Raw genomic sequence first — 22,628 nt, forward strand, 5'->3', positions numbered from 1 at the left:
TAAACAGTTCAATATGAAAATAGATCCGTCCCATGAGTGGGCTAACCACAGAAATTTATTGGTGCTCTAGTGACCGTAACTGGGTGACATTTGTGAGGCACGAATGTAAATTGAAATAGTTGGGTAGCGAGTAGTTACAGATATAACGCTACACACGCTAGAAAGATAATTTGGGAAGGAGAGGGGAAGAGCACAGCAGGGGGCGCTGGGTGTGGCTGGTGGGAGGGGCTGGAGTAGTGTGTCCTGGGCTCTGCGGCGCGAGCTCTAGGCGCGGCTCTCTGCTAGGACGCCGAGAGTAGTGCACCAAACTGGCGACCCTGCCAGGAGGCCGACAGCGCTCTATCACACTTCCCCAACCGCAAATAGTCTTTTAGCATAAGGAAAACGCACTGGATCACGATTACGGCGAAGGGACCGAGGACGTCGTAAGAGACAGATGTCGTTTCTCGTTGCACCAGTAAATGATCCCGGAAGGGGTCGGAGTTCTGAAAAACAAAGTGTCAGTAGCAGCGAGGGAGCCGGAGCGGGCGGTACTCACGCGGCTCTGGAGCCGGGGAGCAGGAGGCAGGCGAGCTGCAGCAGCAGCAGCGGCAGCAGCAGCCGCGCCATGGTGTCAGCCCGAGCGCAGGGAGAGGCTGCGCAGGGTGCGGGCCATCGCGAGAGCCGCCCGTCGTCCGCCGTGGCGCGCCGCCGCCCAGCAGCCGCAGCCCGCAGCCGCAGCCACAGCCAGCAGCCAGCAGCAGCAGCCACCGCAGCAGAGCACCACCAGCTCCGGCCGTCGCTGCCCCTGTCCCGCTAGTGGCGGCACGGCCGGCCCGCCGCCTGCCCTCGCCTATTGATCGCGGCGCGCGCACGCCGGGCCGCTGGGGCGCCGGCGCCGCCTCCGCCTCGGCCACCCCCGCCCACCCCCATCACCCGGGGCGTGTCCCGGCACCCTGCCCCCGAGGCGGGGCCACTGCACAACAGCTGGCCCGCCGCTGCCGCTTCTCGTCTTACCTGCACGCAGCACACTACACTCCAAACTTCGCAATACGCTCGCCGAACAGTGTAATGACCCCAATGTTCTACTTATGCCGCAGTCTGCTATCGTTATCTTCCCTGGCACGGTCTTGGGGACTGTAACTAACCGCTTTTTTTAAAAAAAAGAATCTGCATCATATCCTTGATTTGTTCCAAACAATGGCTGCTTCCATTCGTACCAATCGTAAATCATGCCATACAGGACAAATTTCTGATGATTATCTGTCTTAAGACGACTTACGATAAGCTAGTCACTCTACAGCGATTATATACAGGGTGTTACAAAAAGGTATGGAAAAACTTTCAGGAAACATTCCTCACACACAAATAAAGAAAAGATGTTATGTGGACATGTGCTCTACAGTACTAGCATCAACCACATCAGTACGTAGCGTCAACAGGTTAGTGTTCATCACGAACGTGGTTTTGCAGTCAGTGCAATGTTTACAAATGCGGAGTTGGCAGAGGCCCATTTGATGTATGGATTAGCACGGGGCAATAGCCGTCGCGCGGTACGTTTGTATCAAGACAGATTTCCAGAACGAAGGTGTCCCGACAGGAAGACGTTCGAAGCAATTGATCGGCGTCTTAGGGAGCACGGAACATTCCAGCCTATGACTCGCGACTGGGGAAGACCTAGAACGACGAGGACACCTGCAATGGACGAGGCAATTCTTCATGCAGTTGACGATAACCCTAAAGTAAGCGTCAGAAAAGTTGCTGCTGTACAAATTAACGTTGTCCACGTCACTGTATGGAGAGTGCTACGGGAGAACCAGTTGTTTCCGTACCATGTACAGGGTGTGCAGTCACTATCAGCAGCTGATTGGCCTCCACGGGTACACTCCTGCGAATGGTTCATCCAACAATGTGTCAATCCTCATTTTAGTGCAAATGTTCTCTTTACGAATGAGGCTTCATTCCAAAGTGATCAAACTGTAATTTTTCACAATCAATGTGGGTGGGCTGACGAGAATCCGAACACAATTGTGCAATCACGTCATCAACACAGATTTTCTGTGAACATTTGGGCAGGCATTGTTAGTGATGTCTTGATTGGGCCTCATGTTCTTCCACCTACGCTCAATGGAGCACGTTATCATGATTTCATACTCTACCTAAGCCTCCCCCCATGAACCATGGACCTTGCCGTTGGTGGGGAGGCTTTCGTGCCTCAGCGATACAGATAGCTGTACCGTAGGTGCAACCACAATGGAGGGGTATTTGTTGAGAGGCCAGACAAACGTGTGGTTCCTGAAGAGGGGCAGCAGCCTTTTCAGTAGTTGCAGTGGCAACAGTCTGAATGATTGACTGATCTGGCCTTGTAACAATAACCAAAACGGCCTTGCTGTGCTGGTACTGTGAACGGCTGAAAGCAAGGGGAAACTACAGCCGTAATTTTTTTTATAGGGCGTACAGCTTTACTGTATGGTTAAATGATGATGCCGTCCTCTTGGATAAAATATTTTGGAGGCAAAATAGTCCCCCATTCGGATCTCTGGGCGGGGACTACTCAAGAGGATGTCGTTATCAGGAGATAGAAAACTGCCGTTCTATGGATCGGAGCGTGGAATGTCAGATCCCTTAATCGGGCAGGTAGGTTAGAAAATTTAAAAAGGGAAATGGATAGGTTAAAGTTAGATATAGTGGGGAATAGTGAAGTTCAGTGGCAGGAGGAACAAGACTTCTGGTCAGGTGACTACAGGGTTATAAACACACAATCAAATAGAGCTCATGCAGGAGTAGGTTTAATAATGAATAAAACAATAGGAATGCGGGTAAGCGACTACAAACAGCATAGTGAGCGCATTATTGTGGCCAAGATAGATACGAAGCCCACACCTACTACAGTAGTACAAGTTTATATGCCAACTACCTCTGCAGATGACGAAGAAATTGAAGAAATGTATGATGAAATAAAAGAAATTATTCAGATAGTGAAGGGTGACGAAAATTTAATAGTCATGGGTGACTGGAATTTGGTAGTAGGAAAAGGGAGAGAAGGAAACGTAGTAGGTGAGGTAAAAAATGAAAGAGGAAGCCGCCTGGTAGAATTTTGCACAGATCACAACTTAATCATAGCTAACACTTGGTTTAAGAATCATGAAAGAAAGTTCTATACATGGAAGAACCCTGGAGATACTGACAGGTTTCAGATAGATTATATAATGGTAAGACAGAGATTTAGGAACCAGGTTTTAAATTGTAAGACATTTCCAGCGGCAGATGTGGACTCTGACCACAATCTATTGGTTATGACCTGTAGGTTAAAACTGAAGAAACTGCAAAAAGGTGGGAATTTAAGGAGATGGGACCTGGATAAGCTGAAAGAACCAGAGGTTGTACAGAGTTTCAGGGAGAGCATAAGGGAGCAATTGACAGGAATGGGGGAAAGAAATACAGTAGAAGAAGAATGGGTAGCTTTGAGGGATGAAGTAGTGAAGGCAGCAGAGGATCAAGTAGGTAAAAATACGAGGGCTAGTTGAAATATTGAATTTAATTGATGAAAGGAGAAAATATAAAAATGCAGTAAATCAAGCAGGCAAAAAGGAATACAGACGTCTCAAAAATGAGATCGACAGGAAGTGCAAAATGGCTAAGCAGGGATGGCTTGATGACAAATGTAAGGATGTAGATACTGCCTACAGGAAAATTGAAGAGACCTTTGGAGATAAGGGAACCACTTGTATGGACATCAAGAGCTCAAATGGAAACCCAGTTCTAAGCAAAGAAGGGAAAGCAGAAAAGTGGAAGGAGTATATAGAGGGTCTATACCAGGGCGATGTACTTGAGGACAATATTATGGAAACGGGAGAGGATGTAGATGAAGATGAAATGGGAGATACGATACTGCGTGAAGAGTTTGACAGAGCACTGAAAGACCTGAGTCGAAACAAGGCCCCCGGAGTAGACGACATTCCATTGGAACTACTGACGGCCTTGGGAGAGGTACTGGTGGAATTAAAACTGTGAGAAAACTTGGCGTGAGTCGTGCTTGGGTAGCTCAGTTGGTAGAGTACTTGCACGCGAACGGCAAAGGTCCTGAGTTCGAGTCTCGGTTCGGCACACAGTTTTAATCTGCCAGGAAGTTTCACGTCTCGTCTTGTCTGTAGTTCAAACATACTTAGACGGTCAATACCACGGTTCTATCGAGCTCGCATTATTACTTTGTGCGAGGAAGAGCTCTTAACAAGGCAAGTGTCCAGGCATCTCGGAGTGAACCAAAGCAATGTTGTTTGGACATGGAGGAGATACAGAGAGACAGGAACTGTCGATGACATGTCCCGCTCAGGCCGCCAAAGGGCTACTGCTGCAATGGATTACCACTAGCTACGCATTATGGCTCGGAGGAACCCTGACAGCAACGCCACTATGTTGAATAATGCTCTTCGTCCAGCCACAGGACGTCGTGTTACGACTCAAACTGCACACAACAGACTGCATGAGGCGCAACGTCACTCCCGACGTCCATGGTGACGTCCGTCTTTACAACCACGACACCATGCAGCGCGTTACCGATGGGACCAACAATATTCCGAACAGACCGTCGAGGATTGACATCACGTTCTCTTCACCGATGAGTGTCGCATATACCATCAACCAGTCAAACGCCAGTGACGTGTTGGGAGGCAACCCGGTCAGGCTGAACACCTTAGACGCACTGTCCAACGAGTGCAGCAAGGTGGAGATCCTCTGCTGTTTCGGGGTGGCATTATGTAGTGGTAATGGAAGGCGCCGTAACGGCTGTAGGATACTGGAATACCATCTTCCGACCGATAGTGCAACCATTTCGCAGCATCTTGGTGAACGCATTCATCTTCGTGGACGATAATTCGCGCCCCCATCGTGCTCTCCTTGTGAATGACTTTCTTCAGGACAGAGACATCGCTCAACTAGAGAGGCCAGCACGTCCTCCAGACATGAACCCTTTCGAACACGCCAGGAATAGATTGAAAAGGGTTGTTTACAGACGACGTGACCCACCAACCACTCTGAGGGATCTGCTTCGAATCGTCGTTGAGGATGACAATCTGGACCAACAATACCTTGATGAACTTGTGGATAGTATGCCACAAGGAACACAAGCATGCATCAATGGAAGCGGTCATGCTACTGGGTATTAGGGGTAACAGGGTGTATAGCAATCTGGACCACCACCTCTGAATGTCTCGTCGTATGGTGGTACAAAATGCAGTGGGTTGTTCTTATGAGCAATAAAAAGGGCTGAAATGGTGTTTGTATTGGTCTCTATTCCAATTTTCTGTACAGATTCCGGAACTCTCGGAACCGAGGTATGCAAAACTTTTTTTGATGTGTGTACGTGCCAGAGACTTCGACTATCGAGGTGGAGAGAATGACAATGCATAATGTAATTTATTTACGTCGTATCATTTTCAGTGACAATAATATCTTGCTTCAAAATGTAATATCATGTAGGGAATCATGTCCCAGAATTAATTACATTGTTCATCTACATTACTGCCTTACTACTGACAAATAACGTGGCGGAAGTCAGAATGAAAGTAATGTTATTGGTAACAGAATAAAGAAGAAAACTCAAAAGTTTGTAATTGCTCTAAATAATCGTAAGACTTACGTGACGAAACGGAACTGTGATGTCTGCTTCGAAGATAACGTCTTACATTATGTGTTAGCGCTTTTGCTGCGACCGGAGAGTATCATGATAGACATGCCGGTAACGTATAGTCACGGAGGTTGAGCTTGGTCTTATGTTCCAGGTACAATGGTTGGAACCATGAAACATGTCGGATAATCACCGTAGCTACAGCGCCGTTGAATATTCCTCAAAGAACCACTTTAAACATCAAGCCTAATGGCTCTCCTAAAAATGAAAATTGCTCTGAGCACTATGGGACTTAACTTCTGAGGTCATCAGTCCCCTAGAACTTAGAACTGCTTAAACCTAAGTAACCTAAGGACATCACACACATCCATGCACGAGGCAGGATTCGAACCAGCGACCGTAGAGGTCTCGCGGTTCCAGGCTGTAGTGCCTAGAACCGCTCGGCCACCCCGGCCGGCTGGCTCTTCTGAGCCTGAAACTTTTGTAATTGTCAATGCACCGAAACACACATATGTCGCAACATACCCTAGAGTGCGTATATTATTTCCCTCTACCAATATGTTTATGGATGAATCCCTTATAGGTCTGGAAAGGGAGAATTCAGAATCTATATTTTGTAGGGCATATCAGGGTTACGTTGTGGAGATGAACTGTAGCCGCAACCATGAGGTCTTCCAGGTCCTTCCCAGAAACGAAACTCACTGCCAGTGGAGTTTTTCAGCCACTTTATGTAGACTATGCCATTTTGCTGCCCAGCTGTATACGAGGGTTTTGAGGCGTGCTGGCCGGCTAGTGTGGCCGATCGGTTCTAGGCGCTTCAGTCTGGAACCGCGCGACCGCTACGGTCGCAGGTTCGAATCTTGCATCGGGCATGGATGTGTGTGATGTCCTTAGGTTAGTTAGGTTTAAGTAGTTCTACGTTCTAGGGGACTGATGACCTCAGATTTAAGTCCCATAGTGCTCAGAGCCATTTTTTGAGCCATGCTCACTCCGAACTACGCATTTCCTAGAACTTTGTTGTCTATCTGCGTTTGATTTCCCGCCATTGTTGCAGTTATGCCGTGGTTCTTCCTCCTTCTACGTGTGGCAGCAACGATGTGTATCGATATTTGCACCGTGTACCATCTTTCGTCTTGTGCGTATAGTTTCCGGCCAGGGTATGTGCAAGCAGTCGGTCGGTTGGTTGGTGCGGACCAGGGAGTATACCTCCGTGATGGGTCCTCTGGCGGTTCCTGCACAGGAACCGGTCGCTACTAGCTTCGTGGCTCACCGACTCAGGACGTCAAAGTTGAGTGGTGTCCTAAGTACCCAAGCCACGTCCGTTCATGTAGTGTCTGTCGGTCCGGTGGTTCAGTGTTGGGGAGCTTTTCCTGTGAGCAACACCGAGTGTTTACAGTTGTGAAATCGAGACTCTGTGCGGTGGAATTAACTATATTGGTTCACTACAGTTCAAGTGCATCAGCGGAATTTTCTGCCTTGTGACCGTTAGTGTTCCGGTTACCTGCCCTGGACACTAACGTAATTTCAGGCAGTGTCCTTTCCTCACATTTTGTCGCTGTCCAACACGGTGTGTAGTTTTGCCAGCTTAATACATATTTCGTTGTGGATGATCACGTCTATAACAGTTTGGTCTTTGAGTTCATGTACCGATTGGTGGCTAGCGAGTCATTTGGTCAGTCGGTGTGTGACTGTCTCTTGGTTGGGTTACCGACGGTAGTTGGGCTCACCACCTGTCTCATCTAAGTGAACGTTAATGTTTTGAGGGCAGCCCCCCCCCCCCCCTCCCTGGAGGCGTCTGAGTGCCGTTGTCCAAACTGTCCTTTTCATGGGTGTTTAGTGGTCTGTTGGTAATCTAACATAGCCGATGCTTTAAAAGAAAAAAAATTGTGTTTTATGTAAATCAAGAGCATCCAGCCCGTATAAGTGATTTTGAATTCTGGCAAGTGAATATTCTGCTGAAAGTTACTATTCTTGTGCTATCGTTTCATTTAGTGCGCTGTCACACACTTAAAACATAAAGGTTTAAGGTATTCTGACTTTTTGGAAAATCAGTTGTGGGCCTCCAGCCGCTTAAAACCTTATTCTTAAATTTAGTTATTGTCACTGCGCTGCTTTTTCATTTAGTGAGCTTTCGGCCACTTAAAGGTTAAGGTTTTTTTTTTTAATTTTTGGAAAATCAACTATGGGCCTTCAGCCGCTTAAAGCCTTAGGCTCAAAATTTCCCCTTAAGCGAAAACATTGCGGCCTTCTGCCTTAAAAGATTGTGGTAGTATATTCTAAAGTTTAGAAATTTAATTGTGGCCTTCAGCCGTTTTTGTTGCACCTTGGATGTGTTTGCTCTATCCACTTTTGCCCTGAGGCTTTCAGCCTAGCTGTGATATATATATATTTGCAATTTTAACTACGTGTCTTGAGTCACCTGAAATTTTTTTGGTTGTTTTTTAAGATTTCTTGTTTAGAGGCCTTCAGCCGTGAAAGAACTGGATTTCGAAACTCGTAGTTGTAAAGGTTTGGCTATGCGCCGTTTTAGTTTAAATGTGTTATTAATTACAATAAATTAAATTTTTGAAGTGGAACTGACTGCCCTCTTACTTGGTCCGTTCCATAATCTTAATCACCTGTTCTCCCCAGCGGTTTTAGCGGGCGTTTCAGGTTCGATATATATGCAATGCAACAATTGTTTCTGCAAGCAAGTTTGTTTTATTCAAGTTTCCATAAATAATATTATTCGCCACTTTTTTGCTACAAAGCCGTATTTTTCAATATAATCTCCGTTCAGTGCGACGGCCTTACGCCCCCTTGCTGGGAGGGTCTGTATGCCTGCATGGTACTACTCTACAGGTCGACGCCGGAGCCAACGTCTTGCTGTATCAGTAAACCTGCCTCAATCACCTATCGATTCTTGCAGTTGCATCCTTCATTGTGCCAAACAGAAGTCGCAAGATGCATGATACGGGCTATAGGATGGATGAGGTATATCAGTCCATGAAATTCTGTAAGCTACTCTCGGATGCGCACACTTGTGTGAGACCTTGCGTTGTGATGGAGAAAGAGAGGTTTGTTTCCATTTTTGTGGTGACGGAAAACGCTGAAGTCGTTTCTTCAGTTTCCTGAGGGTAGCACAATACACATCCGAGTTGATCGTTGCACCATAAGGGAGGACACCAAATAAAATAACCGCTTCAGAGTCCCAAAAGACGGCAGTCATGAATTTTACTAGCTGAGTGTGCGGCTTTGAAGTCTTTCTCCGGATTAGAGGTGATGTGACGCCATTCCACTGATAGCTGTTTTGTTTCCAGTGATGAAACCACTTTTCATTGCCTGTGACGATGTTCGACAAAAAATGTAGCCGAGCGGTCTAAGGCGTTCCAGTCATGGACTATGCGGCTAGTCCCGGCGGCGGTTCGAGCCTTCCCTCGGGCATGGGTTTGTGCGTTTGTCCTTAGAATAATTTAGGTTACGTAGTATGGAAGCTTAGGGACTGATGACCTTAGCAGTTGGTCCCATAAGATTTGACACACATTGGAACATTTTTGATTAGTCCGTTAAGAGCAGGAAACTCCACACAGATGGTCCTTCGTTACTCTTTACGGTGTTCCGTTACGTGGCAAGGAAACCAACGGTCACAAAACTTTGAGTACCCCAACTGCTGGACGAGGTGTCGGCTCTAACAAAAGGGACGTCCAATTACAAAGCGAAGTGTTTGATTGCGCTCCGTCGATCACCCTGAACCATTGTACTATCGATACCTCGAGCCAAGTCTCTTGAATCACGATCTTTGGCGTGAAGAGGACGTGGCACGTTTGCGGCGAGTGCCGTTGAGGCCGATTTCCGGGGAAGGCAGTGTGAAGCAGCACAGACAGCGCAGATCTGTGGGGCAACAGGCCGGCTGTTGGTTCCACTGTGCCGTGCTTGGCACGCCACTCGAGGCTGTCGCTACTCCGTCCTGCGAGTCATGCTACATCGCCAGAAACTGATGTGTTAATCTTGAGAGCTGAAGCAGGAAATGAGTGACAGTTACGGATCGGAGACGGCGACATTTTGTGGCTATTGCGTCGTGTGTGATTCGCGCCCGACCCGATGCGTGGCTTTGGAGCCCTGTCTGGCTTGCTGTATGCTAAGGCGACCATGATGTCAACAGGTTTCCTGGCGGAAGGTTGTTCTATGGATAAATGGTGAAAGTGGCTGTACTCCTGTGGTCCTGAGTAGCATTAGTATTTTTCAGCTTGTGGAATAAACGTGAAGTATATGCTTTAATGTAGACTGTGGTATGACGTGTTGCAAAGTTGTGTTTTCCGGAAGTAAAGCTGATGCAATGGGCCATCCATAATGTGCTGAATTTTAGTCTGCTTCAACTCAAGTATTTTACTGTGGTTTCGCCATGTAACAGATCATGCCATGTTGGAGACGATGTGATGTGGTGACATTTAGCTAAACAGGCCAGTCTATCAGCGGTGGCTTTCGAGAAGACAATTACTAAAGGCAGCCTCTGGATAAACATCTAATCCTTCTCGAACTTCTCTATTGTTCTCTATTTTAACGGTGTTCACGTTAATGTATACACGGACATCGTTTACCTTTAAGTATAGGAACTGAGCTGTTACAAACTTGACTCCTAGGGAAGATCTAATTGCATTACTTGATTGCTAAGCTATCCATTTCTTTGTGCTTTCTATCTCTGAAGGTAGATTTGAGACTGTGCTAAGGTAAACCTCGTTTGGGGATAGGAAACAATATTTTGCTTCATTTAGCAAATCATTTTCATCTGAAATGCATGCATCCTGAACATTGTGTGCTCGTGTAAACCTCTCCGTTGCAGAAATTTGCTTAGGTGTTGTGACGCCACAGCACGTGTGGTATCGTACACAGTTGTAACGGCCATCCTTTACGGCTTTCAAACTGTGAACGTTGTCTGTATACTCAGAGTTCACATCGAGTTACCATTCAGGAATAAGTATCAGTACTTCAAAATTTTATATTAAGATTTTAAAATATATATGTTGTGTTTAAATTAGAATCCAAGCTCCGTCAATCGTTCTATCCTTTTCTATGTTAGAGCATCTTGCTTGACATTGGTAGCAGAGTGAGCTCGATTGATTGTAGCAGGATGCTGGAATACCGAAAAGTGTGAACCGATTGACTCAACTTGGATGCTAGTTTAAACACAATATAATTATTGTATACAGATAAATATAAAATTTTAGAATTTATTCGATAAGAGAAGTACTAATACATTTATTCCAGAATCATAATTGGATGTGAGCTCTGAGTATAGTCAACATTCACAGTTATAAAGCCATAAAACATGGTCCTTACAAATGTCTATGATCCCACATGCGCTGTCGTGTCACATCGCCTAAGCAAGTTTTTCAAAAAGATACAATAGGTTTACACGAGTACACAATGTTCAGGATGATTATAAGGCACATTCATGAAAACGGCATATGCTCAAGCACGCATCTCACAATCACATTCTAATCAATTCTCCACGTGAGCACATACATTTCAGATGAAAATGACCCGCTAAATAAAGCAAAATATTGTTTCTAATCCCCAGGTGAGGTTTACTTTAGCACAGTCTCATAAATTTACCTTCAGAGATAGAAAGTACAAAGAAATGGATAGCTTAGCAATCAACCAATGCAATTAGATCTTCCCTAGGAGTCAAGTTTATAACAGCTCATCAGTACCAATTCTTAAAGGTGAACGATGTCCATATATAAATTAACGTGAACACCGTTAAAATAGAGAACAATACAAAAGTTCGAGAAGGATTAGATGTTTATCAAGACGGTACCTTTAGTAATTGTCTTCTCAAAAGCCACCGCTGATAGAATGGCCTGTTTAGGTAACTGTCACCACACCACATCGTCTCCAACGTGGCATTAACTGTTACATGGCCAAACCACAATAAAATACTTGAGTTGAAGCTGACTAAAATTCAGCACATTATGGATGGCCCAATGCGTCATCTTTACTGGAGTTTGACACTTCCGGGAAAAGACAACTTTGCAACACGTCAGAGCCAATCTTCACAAAAGCTTATAATTTACGCTTATTCCACAAGCTGTAAAAAACTATTGCTACGAAGTACCATTGGAGGCGAGAGACGGGTCGTCTTCATCCATACATCTTCTGGCAGCTCCAAGTTTTTCCAGTAGTTGTCATCGCACAGCGGCTTTGTATACTCAGCCACTTCCACAATATAGCCACAGAACAACCTTCCTCCAGGAAAACTTAGCTTAGAACAAGCCAGGCAGGGTTCAAAAGCCAAGCGTCCGATCCGGCGCGAATCACAGTCGACCACGGTCCGTATCTGTCATTTATTACTTGCTGCTTTGCACTCTGTAGGTAAACACCTCGCTTGCCACCGATGTAGCATAACTCGCAGGCGGAAGTAGTGGCAACTAGAGATGGGCAAAACTATTCTTTTCAGAGATCGGATCAGAACTGTTCACTCCCTGAAATGAACTAGCTCTTTTTCATGACTCACCACCCATTCACAATATAAAATAAATGGAAGGCACATTGCTCTTTAAACTTGGTTTATTCCAGTAATATACTTGTATTTTGATCTTATTTGATCCTATTTTGAAGTAAGATGGATAATGAGTAAGAATTTTGTATTGTTTATTGAAATTTCCACGATATGACAAAGTTTTTGATTATTGATTTATTTTGCACCAATGTGGTTTTTTGGGTGATCGGAAAATGTTATAAATTGAGACAGTAACAATATATTTGGCTATAATGTATTAAAATTTCATTAACCTCGTACAAATACATCGCAAGCCATATATTTTAAAAGTGAACGTTTCCTTCCAAAGACGCCTAAAATCGCAAAATCCTTCACTACAATAAGAGACACTGAGTCAAGCAGGTCGAAACGCGAGCTGTATTACGGCGTGAGCTAAGACCGTAGAGACCAAAGTGACACCTGAGTTGGTTTGCTCAATGCTCTGGCTAGAGTCGAGATGGTGGGGTGAGCGTTGAGCGGGCGAGTTCCGAGGTTGGGGGGAGCGATGAACGGCCACCAGTCACCCATTCCGAGCAAATCGTCCGTTCTCTTGCGAGCAGGTTGTTGCAAGAAGTTCTTATGTTCTCCGTTAGGAGGCTCTCTGTCCTGTTGCTCGCATCAACTCCCCAGAGGGCAGGACGTGCGGCTGAAACGATTGCTGACGGAGTGCGATGCTAAGTTAAGGTGCGCCAGACACTGCACGCGGCAGAGGAAGCACAGAGACGGCACGGAATACGTGTAACACAAAATCCAATGGGGCACTGCACAATGCAGGCAGCCAAGGCAGAAGCAGGGCAAAGGTCGGCGCTGGCTGTGTTGTGTGGCGTGCAGTGTGCTCTGACCAGCAGAGGCCCCACTGATATTCTCCGACTCCTTCCCTCTCTCTCTCTCGCTCTCTCTCTCTCTCTCTCTCTCTCTCTCTCTCTCTCTCACTGCTGTGGGGAACGTTTGGAGCTACCATTCTTTTTTTTTCTGAATCGCTGATTGTTCACTCCTTTAATAGATTCAACTCTATGAATCAGTTCAGGAGCAGATCCCCCATCTCTAGTGGCAACCACGAGTGGTGAAACAACCACGTCACACTACTGCCCATGTGATTTTGGAGCTGGTCTGGCTGAGCAACTTCAGTATACAAGGGAACTGAATCGGAAACAGGAGTGGTCACGTTATACCTTTGGCCGACCACTGTAGGCGCGAGACGGGTTGTTGTCATCCTCACATTTTCTGGCGACTCCAAATTTTTCCACTATTTGTCATCGCTTTTTTTATTTATTTTTATTTTTATTTTTTTTTGTCATCAGTCTACTGACTGGTTTGATGCGGCCCGCCACAAATTCCTTTCCCGTGCTAACCTCTTCATCTCAGAGTAGCACTTGCAACCTACGTCCTCAATTATTTGCTTGACGTATTCCAATCTCTGTCTTCCTCTACAGTTTTTGCCCTCTACAACTCCCTCTAGTACCATGGAAGTCATTCCCTCATGTCTTAGCAGATGTCCTATCATCCTCCCCCTTCTCCTTATCAGTGTTTTCCACATATTTCTTTCCTCCCCGATTCTGCATAGAACCTCCTCATTCCTTATCAGTCCACCTAATTTTCAACATTCGTCTATAACACCACATCTCAAATGCTTCGATTCTCTTCTGTTTCGGTTTTCCCCACAACCATGTTTCACTACCATACAATGCTGTACTCCAGACGTACATCCTCAGAAATTTCTTCCTCAAATTAAGGCCGGTATTTGATATTAGTAGACTTCTCTTGGCCAGAAATGCCTCTTTTGCCATAGCGAGTCTGCTTTTGATGTCCTCCTTGCTCCGTCCGTCATTGGTTATTTTACTGCCTAGGTAGCAGAATTCCTTAACTTCATTGACTTCGTGACCATCAATCCTGATGTTAAGTTTCTCACTGTTCTCATTTCTACTACTTCTCATTGCCTTTGTCTTTCTCCGATTTACTCTCAAACCATACTGTGTACTGATTAGACTGTTCATTCCGTTCAGAAGATCATTTAATTCTTCTTCAATTTCACTCAGAATAGCAATGTCATCAGCGAATCGTATCATTGATATCCTTTCACCTTGTATTTTAATTCCACTCCTGAACCTTTCTTTTATTTCCATCATTGCTTCCTCGATGTACAGATTGAAGAGTAGGGGCGAAAGGCTACAGCCTTTTCTTACACCCTTCTTAATACTAGCGCTTCGTTCTTGATCGTCCACTCTTATTATTCCCTCTTGGTTGTTGTACATATTGTATATGACCCGTCTCTCCCTATAGCTTACCCCTCATTTTTTCAGAAGCTCGAACAGCTTGCACCAATTAATATTGTCTAACGCTTTTTCTAGTTCGACAAACCCTATGAACGTGTCTTGATTTTACTTGAGCCTTGCTTCCATTATTAGCCGTAACGTCAGAATTGCCTCTCTCGTCCCTGTACTTTTCCTAAAGCCAAACTGATTGTCACCTAGCGCATTATCAATTTTCTTTTCCATTCTTCTGTATATTATTCTTGTAAGCAGTTTCGATGCATGAGCTGTTAACCTGATTTTGCGATAATTCTCACACTTGGCAGCTCTTGCCGTCTTCGGAATTGCGTAGATGATGCTTTTCCGAAAGTCAGATGGTATGTCGCCAGACTCATAAATTCTACACACCAACGTGAATAGTCGTTTTGTTGCCACTTCCCCCAATGATTTTAGAAATTCTGATGGAATGTTATCTATCCCTTCTGCCTTATTTGACCGTAAGTCCTCCAAAGCTCTTTTAAATTCCGATTCTAATACTGGATCCCCAATCTCTTCTAAATCGACTCCTGTTTCTTCTTCTATCACATCAGACAAACCTTCACCCTCATAGAGACTTTCAATATATTCTTTCCACCTATCTGCTCTCTCCAGCCATTTCGTCTTAGCCTCCATGCACTTCCTATTTATTTCATTCCTCAGCGACTTGTATTTCTGTATTCCTGATTTTCCCGGAACATGTTTGTACTTCCTACTTTCATCAATCAACTGAAGTATTTCTTCTGTTACCCATGGTTTCTTCGCAGCTACCTTCTTTGTACCTATGTTTTCCTTCCCAACTTCTGTGAAGACCCTTTTTAGAGATGTCCATTCCTGTTCAACTGTAATTCCTACTGCGCTATTCCTTATTGCTGTATCTATAGAGTTAGAGAACTTCAAACGTATCTCGTCATTCCTTAGAACATCCGTATCCCACTTCTTAGCGTATTGATTCTTCCTGACTAATGTCTTGAACTTCAGCCTACTCTTCATCACTACTATATTGTGATCTGAGTCTATATCTGCCCCTGGGTACGCCTTACAATCCAGTATCTGATTTCGGAATCTCTGTCTGACCATGATGTAATCTAATTGAAATCTTCCCTTATCTCCCGGCCTGTTCCAAGTTTACCTCCTCTTGTGATTCTTGAACAGGGTATTCGCTATTACTAGGTGAGACTTGTTACAGAACTCAATTAGCCTTTCTCCTCTTTCATTCCTTGTCCCAAGCCCATATTCTCCTGTAACCTTTTCTTCTACTGCATTCCAGTCACCCATGACTATTAGATTTTCGTCCCCCTTTGTATTCTCTGTGAGCTACCTTTAGTTCGTTGTTTTTGTCCCAAGACCACGCGTCATTCGTAAAGATTGATCTTGCCCTCTGCTGTGAACCTGTTAATTGTCTGGTTACCTTTCTGCGCGCGTTTGTGCCCTGATGCTTCTATATCAGATTCGGTTCACATTTCAGTTATTGTTCTCTATTCCTGTGACTGGCCAGGTGATATGAATAGCGTGCCGCTCGTTTCAAACCATAATAGCTTCCATGTGGTAACTGTTATAGATTTGTGATTTGATGGTATGTTTGAAGTTACCTTTTTTTTCTTGATACATTGTGCGCTAAATCGCCAGGTCGCTTTCTTTAGTTATTTGGAGCCCGCAAGCTGATGCGCCTCATCGGTGCAAATCTTTTTGCATACATTTTGGTGGGTTATACATCCAAGTCATGGTTGTGTTTACGTATCTGAGGTTCATCAGTCAACTGTTCTCGTTTTCTTCCCACCTGTTTTCCGTCCCGCGCGACGATTAAGTATTTAACGTTTCCGCTTCGGGGCGTGCTTTGAAGCTGAATTATGGTTGTCCATTGAAGGTGTAAGTTGGGCTTCTTGCCTTGGCCAGTTGTCTTTTAGCAACCATTCGCAAATGTTTTGTCTACACTGCCAACGTGTAATTTCTTTTTGCTTAAAAATTATTTCTCTGTTCATTAGTGTATCATTGTGCGTTTTTGCCTTGATGCTTGTTCCCACTGGTTGCTTAGAAAAGGAGTATGGTGAGCAACACATCGGACCTGCCATAAATACTTTGGGGCCCGTTCATCTGGACCGCATTGCCTGAGGTGTGTTGGTTTCAAATGAAGGAGCTTTAATAGTTTTGTCTGTCCTTTTAATGAACTCCATTTTCGGTAAACCTGATTTATTTGTTGTATTTAGTCAAACGTTTTACATAGATATTTGTGACCCGCCTGTTGTAAAGACTGTTTTCTTAGAACCTTTGAAGAGATTGTCAGGTAACTTCAATTGGTGAGATAGTTTCTTGCTTCTCTTATTGAAACTGGCTGTAGATATTGGAACAAGACCGACCAGTGGCACACAAAAATTGTATATTTAGAAAAGAGAACAACTTTTTTGTAGATTTAAATTTTTCATACTTAATATTCCCATGATGACTTTTTGGAGAGTTGAGAGCAAGTACTTTAATTAACACTGTAACCTTTTGTCATTTGATCCCACTGGAATATTCGATAACATTGTTGATCGTTTATCAGCAACTGTTCTTAAATGGTTTTGTCCAAAACACGTAGTTTTATCTAAGTATGTCAAGCTCCTGTTGACTTAATTTGTAAAATTATTTTGGCTGAGGTGTGTTAATCAAAGTCTTGATCAGAATGATGCTCAGTCCTTATTTTACCCGAACCTTCCACTCCCAGACAACCTCACCCCAGGAGTGCATTCCACACCCTATCAACTGTAATTGGTTTGTGTAATGAGTGTAAACACACAACATGGTGACCATACATTATTACACCGAGGTGATACGCCAAGGGATACCTCCTAAAATCGTGTCAGACCACCTCATGCTTGGCGTAGTGCAGAAGATCGACGTGGCATTAACTCAACAATTCGCAAATTCCTTGCAGAAATATTAAGCCACGCTATCTCTCTAGCCGTCCATAATTCCGAAACTACTGCTGGTGCAGGATTTTGTGCATAAACGTACCTCTCTGTCATGTTCCATAAATGTTCGATGGGATTCATGTCGAACGATCTATGTGGCCAAATCAATCGCTCGAAACAATTGTCCCAGTGACATAGTGAATTTTCATCCATAAAAGTTCCACATTGTTATATGGCTGCCAAATCGTCTGCAAGTAGTCAAAAATAAACATTTCTATTTAATGGTCAATTTAGTTTGACCAGAGGGCCTAGTCTAGTCCCTGTAGCCACGACCAGCTTGCATAGAGCCTTGTTGATGATTTGGGTTCGTGGCTTCGTAGGGTCTGTGCCACATAGGGTCTGCGTCATACTCGAAACCTACCATCAGCTCTTACCAACTGAAGTCAGTACTCATCTGATAAAGCCACAACTTTACAGTCGCCCAGGTGTAAACAATACGAGTATAGTCACGAGGCTACGAGAGGTGTAGCGGGCGACGTCGTACGGTTCCAAAAGACACTAGCATCAGTTGTCTGACGCCTTAACACCTTAACGCCAAATTTTGCCACTCTGTCCTAACGGACACGTTCGTCGCACGTCCCACATCGATTTCTGGGGTTATTTCAAGCAGTGTTGTTTGTTTGTTGGCATTGAGAGCTCTACACAAACGCCTCTGCTCTCGGTCGTTAAGTGAAAACCTTCGGCCATTTTGTTGCAGTGGGGAGAGGTAATGCTAAAATTTGGTACTCGGCACACTGTGGATCTCGGAATATTGAACATCCTTACGATTTCAGAAGCAGACTGCCCCATGCCTCTGCCATTCTGTGTCCAGAGTCTGTTAATTCCCATCGTGTGGCCATAATCACGAGGTAAATCTTTCTGCGTGAATCACCTGGGTACAAATGATAGCCCCACCAGTGCACTGCCCTTTTATAGCCTGTGCACGTGATACTACTGCCATCTGTTTACTTGCATGGCACTATCCCATGACTTTTGTCATCTCATAGTACAAGTATTATAAAATGTTGTAAATTATATTAATGAATACCCAGAATAGTTTTAAGGCATGGTCAGTGTAAGCTAAGTATATTTTTCTAGTTCGGAAGAAACTAATCTGCACTTGTGCTTGTTGTTTAACAAGTCAGTAACAAAGAGGTAAACGTAGTAGGGCTATATAATGTACAGGTACTTATAGACTGCCACGTCTACAGACATTACCTCGGAAGACATCGGGAGCAACACACGTGATTCCTACGAATAGTCTCATTGGTCAATATTTCGTTATACCTGGCTGTGCTCTCTGAGAGCGCTGTGAAGACGGTCTAAAAGCATGACATGGCATCCATAACTAATAGTCAGTGGTTATAGCTGGTCCATAGCTAACATACACACGTCCATCCAATGAATGTAGCAAAAAATCTATGACGCAAATCATATACCTTTCTTTATACGTCTAGGTGAGGGCACTTCAGCTTATACACTCCTGGAAATTGGAATAAGAACACCGTGAATTTATTGTCCCAGGAAGGGGAAACTTTATTGACACATTCCTGGGGTCAAATACATCACATGATCACACTGACAGAACCATAGGCACATAGACACAGGCAACAGAGCATGCACAATGTCGGTACTAGTACAGTGTATATCCACCTTTCGCAGCAATGCAGGCTGCTATTCTCCCATGGAGACGATCGTAGAGATGCTGGATGTAGTCCTGTGGAACGGCTTGCCATGCCATTTCCACCTGGCGCCTCAGTTGGACCAGCGTTCGTGCTGGACGTGCAGACCGCGTGAGACGACGCTTCATCCAGTCCCAAACATGCTCAATGGGGGACAGATCCGGAGATCTTGCTGGCCAGGGTAGTTGTCTTAGACCTTCTAGAGCACGTTGGGTGGCACGGGATACATGCGGACGTGCATTATCCTGTTGGAACAGCAAGTTCCCTTGCCGGTCTAGGAATGGTAGAACGATGGGTTCGATGACGGTTTGGATGTACCGCGCACTATTCAGTGTCCCCTCGACGATCACCAGAGGTGTACGGCCAGTGTAGGAGATCGCTCCCCACACCATGATGCCGGGTGTTGGCCCTGTGTGCCTCGGTCGTATGCAGTCCTGATTGTGGCGCTCACCTGCACGGCGCCAAACACGACGTTGGGACGTGAGCGGAAGACGGCCTAACGGTGTGCGGGACCGTAGCCCAGCTCCATGGAGACGGTTGCGAATGGTCCTCGCCGATACCCCAGGAGAAACAGTGTCCCTAATTTGCTGGGAAGTGGCGGTGCGGTCCCCTACGGCACTGTGTAGGATCCTACGGTCTTGGCGTGCATCCGTGCGTCGCTGCGGTCCGGTCCCAGGTCGACGGGCACGTGCACCTTCCGCCGACCACTGGCGACAACATCGATGTACTGTGGAGACCTCACGCCCCACGTCTTGAACAATTCGGCGGTACGTCCACCCGGCCTCCCGCATGCCCACTATACACCCTCGCTCAAAGTCCGTCAACTGCACATACGGTTCACGTCCACGCTGTCGCGGCATGCTACCAGTGTTAAAGACTGCGATGGAGCTCCGTATGCCACGGCAAACTGGCTGACACTGACGGCGGCGGTGCACAAATGCTGCGCAGCTAGCGCCATTCGACGGCCAACACCGCGGTTCCTGGTGTGTCCGCTGTGCCGTGCGTGTGATCATTGCTTGTACAGCCCTCTCGCAGTGTCATGAGCAAGTATGGTGGGTCTGATACACCGGTGTGAATGTGTTCTTTTTTCTATTTCCAGGCGTGTACATGCAGTGACAGTTGTTTCTTTCGGAGAGGCCCTTTCCAGAAAAGATATGAGCGAATGTCGATTGATAGAAGCTTTTTGTCATCAATCGGATGCTGTCTGCCACGAAACCCTCTCTTGTGCCGACCTCTTCATCCCAGAGTAGAACGTGCAGCCTACGTCCTCAGTTATTCGTTGGAAGTATTCCCGTCTCAGTCTTCCCCTAAAGCTTTTACCCTCGACATCCCTGCAACACTATGGAATTTATATCCTGATGTCGTAACACATGACGTATCATCTACCCTGTTTCTTCTAGCCTGTGTTTTTCATGTGCTCCTTTCTTCGCTGATTCCGCGGAGAAGCTCCTCACTTCTTCTCAGTCCAATTAAGTTTCTACTGTCTTATTATTCCACATTGCTTCTTGCAAGTACGAGGGCTATTCGGGAAGTTACGTCAAATCGCTCGCGCAATGGAAACCACATTTAAAAACTAACAGTTTTGCAACAGTTAGCTACGCCTTCTAGCTACTTCTTTACATAGTCGCCACTGCGACTGAGACATTTGTCGTAGCGTTGAACCAACTCTTCAATACCCTCGTCATAGAAGAGAGCGGCCTGTGCTTTCTGCCAATTCTCTACGCTGATATGCAGCTGTTGTCTTTGTCGAAATGTAGTCTTCATAGTCAGCAGTTCGTGCTAGTAGATACAACAGTCAGAGGGAGTGAAGTCCGTGCTGTACGTGGGTGATCGAACACTTCTAATCGAAAACGCTGCAGGAACGTCCTCGTTGTCCGTGCAGTGCGCTGCCGAGAATTATCGTAAAGAAGGAAATGCATGACAGTTACGTTGTATGCATGACATGTGAATTCTCTCATAGGCACTCATACTTAGAGGAAGAAAATGTTTTATAGGCATCTTCACTCGGAATGTGCGCTGAGAATTGGTAAGAGCGACATGACGCGATCGACGGGCATGCTAGGGACACAGTCCAACATATCTGTGTAAAGCTTTGTCGGAATTTCACTGTGGTTTCCTTCTTATTTGTTATTGCCTGTCTTTCTATACAGATTTATATTACTTTTTCTTAGAATTTTGGACATCTTGCACCTTTAAATCGTCCAACCCTTTTTCAGGTCGACAGCTTGTAACACCTTTGCTCTGCCGATTCATATTGCTTTCTGTATTGTTCAACATTCCATCGTTGAGTTTCGTTAATTATTGTATAATTACTTCAATACTGTACAAAAGTGTATACTCTTTTCTTTGCTAAAAACTGATGTCTTTTAGATCGTATGAAATGTTTTATCTTCATTGGTTAAATACTTTTCCTCACTTGGAGGGAAGCAAAAATTATTACATATAACTGGAAGTTTGTTAAACAGCATTTTGATAACTTACTAATATATGCAAACGATATATTTTGTTCAAAGTGTCTTGTCACTACCTTGTATGTACTGATCCTCATTCAGCGTTCTTAGTTCTTTATATGTATAAAAGGTGTTGTGGTTCACCTCAGGAACGGAATCAGGCAGCGCAAGCAAAATGTGGTTGGCATGAAGGAAGAGGGGGGACAACGAGTTATCGGAGACGAGCTACCGAACTGCCAACAGCTTACGTCCTAACAGTGAGTTGTGCTGGTTTCCACTGTGCCGCCGGCCGCTGTGGCCGAGCGGTTCTAGGCGCTCCAGTCTGGAACCGCGCGTTCGCTACGGTCGCAGGTTCGAATCCTGCCTCGGGTATGGATGTGTGTGATGTCCTTAGATTAGTTAGGTTTAACTAGTTCTAGGGGACTGATGACCTCAGATGTTCCCATAGTGCTCAGAGTCATTTGAACCATTTGAATCCACTGTGCCAAAGCGTCGGATGGATGGATTAAGTAACCAGCTCTATTTTTAGAAATGGTATTTAATAATATGTGGATCATCGCCACTAAGAAATGACAGAGCTCAACGTCACCAACTGCAAATTCACCTGCCAAGAAGTACTCGCCACCACATTGCGCGATCACTGCAACGCAACGAAGGAATTGTAGATATTTAAAGTGAAGTATCAGCTTATTTGGATGTTTTGTTTGGTTCCAATAATGTTGTTGTTGTTGTTGTCTTCAGTCCTGAGACTGGTTTGATGCAGCTCTCCATGCTACTCTGTCCTGTACAATCTTCCTCATCTCCCACTACCTACTGCAACCTACATCCCTCTGAATCTGCTTAGTGTATTCATCTCTTGGTCTCCCTCTACGATTTTTACCCTCCACGCTGACCTCCAATACTAAACTGATGATCCCTTGATGCCTCAGAACATGTCCTAACAACCGATCCCTTTTTCTAGTCAACTTGTGCCACAAACTTCTCTTCTCCCCAATCCTATTCAATACTTCCTCATTAGTTATGTGATCTAGCCATCCAATAATAGAGTAAATCAAAAACAATACTTTGAAATCCTACCTTGATTTATCCGTAATCACATAACCATTCAGGGTCCTATCCTGGTCAACTATAACTTGTGAGTGTCGTTTTGTGAAAGTGA

The 22,628-nt window shown here is 45.1% G+C and overlaps 1 protein-coding gene across 7 annotated transcripts in view; it reads right to left on the bottom strand.

The window, feature by feature from the left end:
* The window catches only part of LOC126366011 (gamma-aminobutyric acid receptor subunit beta), a 603,333-nt gene extending 602,542 nt beyond the window's left edge, over window positions 1-791 (bottom strand). For 5 of the 7 annotated variants that reach the window (XM_050008857.1, XM_050008859.1, XM_050008860.1 and 2 more), the window contains exon 1: window positions 539-782. In XM_050008857.1, the coding sequence (XP_049864814.1) occupies window positions 539-609 (71 nt within the window). In that variant the 5' untranslated portion in view covers window positions 610-782. Of the gene's footprint in view, window positions 1-538 lie in introns of all 7 variants that reach the window. The other 2 variants (XM_050008861.1, XM_050008862.1) reach the window with 2 other exon arrangements.
* Window positions 792-22,628: the final 21,837 nt, after the last annotated feature.

This window comes from Schistocerca gregaria, chromosome 4, assembly GCF_023897955.1.
Source record: "Schistocerca gregaria isolate iqSchGreg1 chromosome 4, iqSchGreg1.2, whole genome shotgun sequence".
Classification (NCBI taxonomy): domain Eukaryota; kingdom Metazoa; phylum Arthropoda; class Insecta; order Orthoptera; family Acrididae; genus Schistocerca; species Schistocerca gregaria.